The 5,261-nt window shown below is 59.0% G+C and overlaps 1 protein-coding gene across 1 annotated transcript; it reads right to left on the bottom strand.

Annotated features, from left to right (window-relative positions):
- Positions 1–287: 287 nt before the first annotated feature.
- LOC146764612 (serine/threonine-protein kinase pim-1-like) lies at positions 288–3,572 on the bottom strand. The gene is made up of 6 exons (XM_085564053.1): positions 3,556–3,572; positions 2,511–2,940; positions 2,077–2,127; positions 1,506–1,872; positions 651–830; positions 288–394 (listed from the first exon to the last, which is right to left on the bottom strand). Exons 1-6 carry the CDS (start codon positions 3,570–3,572, stop codon positions 288–290), a joined length of 1,152 nt encoding a protein of 383 aa, XP_085420179.1.
- Between the last annotated feature and the right edge of the window lie 1,689 nt (positions 3,573–5,261).

Consider the following 5,261-nt stretch of genomic DNA (forward strand, 5'->3'; position numbering starts at 1 on the left):
CTTCTCCTTCCCTGGGGGTCAAGACCAGGCTGTCAGGGCTCTGCCCAGGGCCCCAGCTGTCAGGCAACTGGGACAAGCAAAACCACCTTGGATGGCAGCCACCAGTGCTGGGCAGAGCAGCTCCGCTCCAGCACAAGGGCTGCATACTCCCACCCAACAACCCCAGTGCATTGATACAGGCAGGGAAAAAAGTCTGGGTTTCCTTGCTTCTGATTGCCAGGGCATGTGTGGAGCTGTAACTTACCAGGGCCCTGCAGCAAAGTGTGCATGAGGCTCTCTCCCTTCATCTATGACAGGTGACTATCCTGTATCCAAGGTTCACAGAACAGGTCTTCTAAGGAAGGTCTGTCCAAGAAGTGCATGGATAAACACCACCTGATAAGTTCTTGGCACGCTGGGCAGAAAAACCAGAAACCACCAGTCAGCTAGAGAAGGCTCCTGTCTGCTTTGCCCCACTCTTCCCATGCCCAGGCTATGCTGCTTCTGTGCTCCCAGCTGGGCTTAACTTTCCCATCAATTCCCTGTTGTGGAGGAGAGCAGGAGAGCAGGACATGTGCCACCTCCTCAGCGGCTGCCAGAGCGAGATGCTCACGAGCCCGCTGCTGTCTCCCAGCACTGGTATTCCCCCCTGGCCAGAGATGAGGATCCACCTGGAGAGAGCCGCTGTGGCAGCGAGAGCTGATGGTCCCAGCTGATCTTCCGGCCCCTCCTGAAAGGGTGCTGCCCGCAGACCATCTGGTGCAGCAGGATGCCCAGGGACCAGATCGTTGCTGCCTCGCCATGGTACCAGCCCAAGCGGGTCCATTCCGGGGGGCTGTATGACAGTGTTCCTGTGGAATAGAGATGGAGTTCTTCAGGGGGATGCTGCTGCTTCCAGAGCCTGGCCCCAGCATCCCTGGGCATGCAGGGGCTGCCCCAATGACACACGGGGTGACTGCTGCACTCTCGCCAATACTTGGGACTTGTGTACAAACTCAGGGCTGGACAAGAAGCCACTGGTTTTGGAAGAGGGCAGCAGAAGCCCCAGCAAGGCCTGACCATGACATGTAAAGCAAAAACCCACTCAGGGGTGGGGGAAAAAACAGGTCCTTATCCTCCCTGCCTGCAGTGCCCCAAAGATATTATGAAGGCAATATTTTATGTTTTCATAAAATATTATGGAAACAAGGTGAGTGGAGCAGTCCAAGCCCTTCCTCTCACCTGCACACCAAACTGGCTGGTGCACTGGTCCTGGCCCCCTCCTCTGCTACCCCCACCCACGGGTGCTTTTGTCAGTCTGGCTGCTGCTGCTCCAACCCCAGCCCCAGGCAGAGTGGTGGATGAAGGCTGCCAGCAGGGCTGGAAGATGCCTCCCCACCCAGCCCCACTCAAAAGCAGCTCAGGTAAAGACTCAGTACTCTGACTGGCAGCAAAAGGGATAATCCCCACTGCCACACCCAGCTTGGCCTGTGAGATGTTGGGCCATGAGATGGTGGGACCAGGAGCACACCCCTGCCTGGGCTCACCTGCAAAGTCAGTGTAGGCTGTGTCCTGCAGGTAGGTGCCACAGCCAAAGTCGATCAATTTTGCCTGGCCAGTGGCCAGGTCAACCAGGATGTTCTCTGGTTTTATATCACGGTGCAGGACCCCGCGGCTGGTGCAGTGCCGCACGGCCTCCAGCACCTGGCGGAACAGCTCCCGTGCCACCTCTTCACACAGGAACCTCCGTGCCCGAATGAAATGCAGGAGGTCCTGAGACCGCTCCGGCCGCTCCAGCACCATCACGATGCTGTTGGGGAGCTCAAACCACTCCAGCAGCTGGACCACACCAGGGAAGCCGGTGGACACCTTGTCCAGCAGGACGATCTCCAGGGGTGCGCTGGTGCCGTCGGGCTGCGGGAGGACCACGGTGCCACCAGTGGGACTGATGTCGTGCCAGGGCAGGGGAACCCCTCAGCCAGCCCGGGATGCTCTGCGCCCTGCGCTGGCCCCACGCCCGCTCCCCATCGAGGCGTCCTGGTGGCTTCCCCCATGCCGGGCCTCGCCTCATCCCCGCCCGGCACGGCCCGGCTGTTCCCGCTGGCCCCGCTCACTCACCAGCTCGCCCCAGCGCCGGACGCGGTTCCGTGGCACCCTTTTGATGGCCACCTACGAGCCAAAGGCAGCAGCGGGCTGAGCTCGCCGCCCGCCCTGCCGAGCCCCATCCTCCTGCTTCCCTCTCCTCCTCCTCCGCCTCCTCCTTCTCTTCCTCCTCCATCATCCTTCTCCTCCTCTCCCTCCTTCCTTCTCCTTCTTCTCTCCCTCCTTCCTTCTCCTCCTGCTCTGCCTCCTCTTTCCTCCTCCTCCTTCACTTCCTCCTCCATCCTCCTCCTCCTCCTCTCCCTCCTTCCCACTCCTCCTCCTCCTCTCCCTTCTTCCCACTTCTCCTCCTCTCCCTCCTTCCTCCTGCTCCTTCTCTTCCTTCTCCTCCTTCTCTTCCTTCCTCCTCCTCCTCCTCCTCCTCCATGCCCGCCGCCGGCCCCGCCGCTCACCGGGGCGCCGTCCGAGAGCCGCGTGGCTGCGAACACTCTGCCGAAGCCGCCGCGCCCCAGCAGCGAACCCACTCGGTACCGCTCCTGCAGGGCCTCCTGCGCCTTCCCTGCGGGCGGGACGCGGCTGTCAGCGCTCGGCCCGGGGCCAGGAGCGGCCCCCGAGCGCCCCCCGAGCGCCTCGGGCCGGCCATCCCCAGGCCTTCGGTCTCGGCAACGGGACACGGGAGGCTCGGGGCCGGCGGCCGCGCTGCCGAGCGGCGGAGCTCGGGCCGGGGAAGCCGCAGCGGGGGCGGCGGGAGCGGCCGTGCCGCGTGTGTCCTCCGCGGGGCCCGGGAGGCGCCGGCGCCGGGGCCGGACCCTGCGGCGGGGCCGGGGCCGGGCTCGGGCCAGGCGGAGCCAAAGGGCGGCGATGCCGGCCCAGCCCCAGGCACTGATGCCCGCCCGGCAGCGCCACCGCCAGCACGGCCAGAGCCGGGCGGAGGCGAGACCGCGGCGGGGCGGGCGGGGCCGGGGACGGGGCAGCCCCGCCCGGGGCCGGGGGCGGGCCGGGGGCATGGCCCGGCCCGGCATGGGGAGAAGGAGGCGGGGAGAGGAGAGGGACACCGGGGAAGGACACCGAGGGGAAGGTGTCCGACAGCGGGAGAGAGAAGAGAAAGAGAAAGAAGAGAAAAACTGCTTTTGCTGCCGCTGCTGCCGCCGCTGCTGCCGCCGCCGCCGCTGCTGCCTCTGCAACTGAAGCACCGAGGCCGTTTGTCCGCGTGTCCGTTCCCCGCTCGCCCCACGAGCCCCACGGCCGAGCCCCGCGCGCCCCGGGGACAGCCCCTTCGTCTGTCCAGACACGGGAACTTTGCAGTGTGGAGCCCAGATCCAGAGTCCTGACTCCTGCACACTGGCAGAGGAATCCCCGCCGAGGCTCAAACACCCTTGGGGCACATTCCCTTGCTGTAGGATTCCTACCTGACCCAAGCACTGCACTGATGTCTCCAGCGTTGCTTTCCAGTAAAAACAGGGGAAGGCAAACTGCGTGTAGCTCATGGTATTTTACATTGCTAAGTGGCCCATCTTAGAGGTGAGATCCATTTGGAATTCATGGCATGGAGAAGTCGTGCAACATGGAAAAGGAGAGCATAGAAATAAAGAGGAAAACATCTTAGATACTTTATTTCATTTTCATTGCACTTCTGCAAAGCTGTTCCACTTCTCCAGGAATCTTCTCCTGTCTGCTCTTGACAAGAACCTCTCATGGAGAACCAGGTCGAGCTTCTGTCCCAAGATTTGCCACCTGCTGCAGCTTCTCTTGGCTTTCCACACTGCACTGTGTATGCAGCACAACTTTTGCAGCAAAGCAGGCCAAGTGTTTGGAGAACTTGACATGTCCTTTCTTTTCCTGGGGGGCTGGGGAGTTGTGCCACTGGTGAAGTGGCACAATTGTGACTGTTTAGGGCAAATTTTGTGAGGAAACCTCCAAAAGGAGTCCGTCTACAAATCAAGTTCAAGCGGCCCTTCTCCCTACTAATTCAGGAGAAGACTTCCCTGGAGAAAAGTGGAAAAAACCAGTTTATTTAACAAGTATAGTATTCACAAGCATGAATAATATGAAATAAACCCCCTCAGAGTTCTGAAGAGGTGGCAATTCAGAAAGTCCTTTTTGTGGGTTGTAGTTGGATCACTCGGTCTCTTCTCAGTCCCTCTGGCACTGGAATGCAGGGTCCCAGACCTCGGTGGGCCACAGGTGTGAGCTGCCAGTGTTTTTCTGGGTTTTCAGTCCAGAGCAGGTTTAAACAGTTCGAAGAAAAAGGAAAGTCTGTGATGGTTATTAAATTGTTCAAATGTTCAACTCCTGTTTGTTGGCAAGAAACCTTTCTGTGCCTCTGAGTGTCACCATCCCTGAGCCCAAAGGACACAAACCTGATGAGTTGTGGTTTCCACTGCAGGGGCACTTGGACCTTGGCTCTGCACAGGAGAGCTCTTCATCCACTTTCTCTTTTTTCCTCCCTTTGGGCATGGAGGGAGCTCCTGACTTCAGCACATGACTCGTGTGTGGAAAGAGCAAATCTGGGCAGAATCGGGGCAGGGAGGGTTTGGGGGGACCTTGGGATCTGTGCTGGGCACAGAAAGCATTTTCCATTGCTCTGAGACTGGCTACTGTGCAAAGTGGATTTAATAGCCAGCAGAGGAATGACTTCTGCATCTGATGGAGCTGTGTCTTCCCTTGGCTTTGTTGGCTGACAAGAATTGAACATCCCTCTGTGTCTTCAGGCAGCTCTTACTCCAAGGAAAGCAGGTGGGGGTTGGAGCCAAGGAGCTGAAACCTGCAGGTGCAGCCTGGGCTGGAGGGAGCTCAGATTTGCACAAGGCTGCTCTGAGTGCCAGGGCTTGGATGGGGGAAATGGTGGGGTGGGGGTAGGGACAGAGTCTGATGGATTGTCAGCCATCAAGGGTCTTGATTTTCATATCTATTCCAACTGCATGAGGACTTAAAACTTAAATCAAATTATTCCCAGAGGCTTGACTTGTTCAAGTATTCTGAATGTTAATGAGTTTTGGGGCACTATTTCTCTAGTGAATCTAACTCAGAGTACACAAATTATTGTAATTCCTTTTAAATGTCTCCTTGAGAGAGTTGCTTGGGGGATGAGGGTCAGGGCTTGTGTGTCCTGCTTGGCAGAGCCCAGGCAGGGCTTTCACAGCCCCATCCCACACTCCATTTCACAGCTGGAGCTGCTGGTGCCTCTGAGTTCTGCTGCCCCA

This window comes from Lonchura striata, chromosome 32 (assembly GCF_050655825.1).
Source record: "Lonchura striata isolate lonStrDom1 chromosome 32, ASM5065582v1, whole genome shotgun sequence".
In the NCBI taxonomy this organism is placed as follows: Eukaryota; Metazoa; Chordata; class Aves; order Passeriformes; family Estrildidae; genus Lonchura; species Lonchura striata.

Coding starts and splice junctions, on each gene's coding strand:
- LOC146764612 (XM_085564053.1), bottom strand. Junction 2,128..2,510: donor GGCTCTCGGACGGCGCCCCG/GTGAGCGGCGGG, acceptor TTTGGCTCGTAG/GTGGCCATCAAAAGGGTGCC. Junction 395..650: donor GCCACAGCGGCTCTCTCCAG/GTGGATCCTCAT, acceptor TTTTCTGCCCAG/CGTGCCAAGAACTTATCAGG.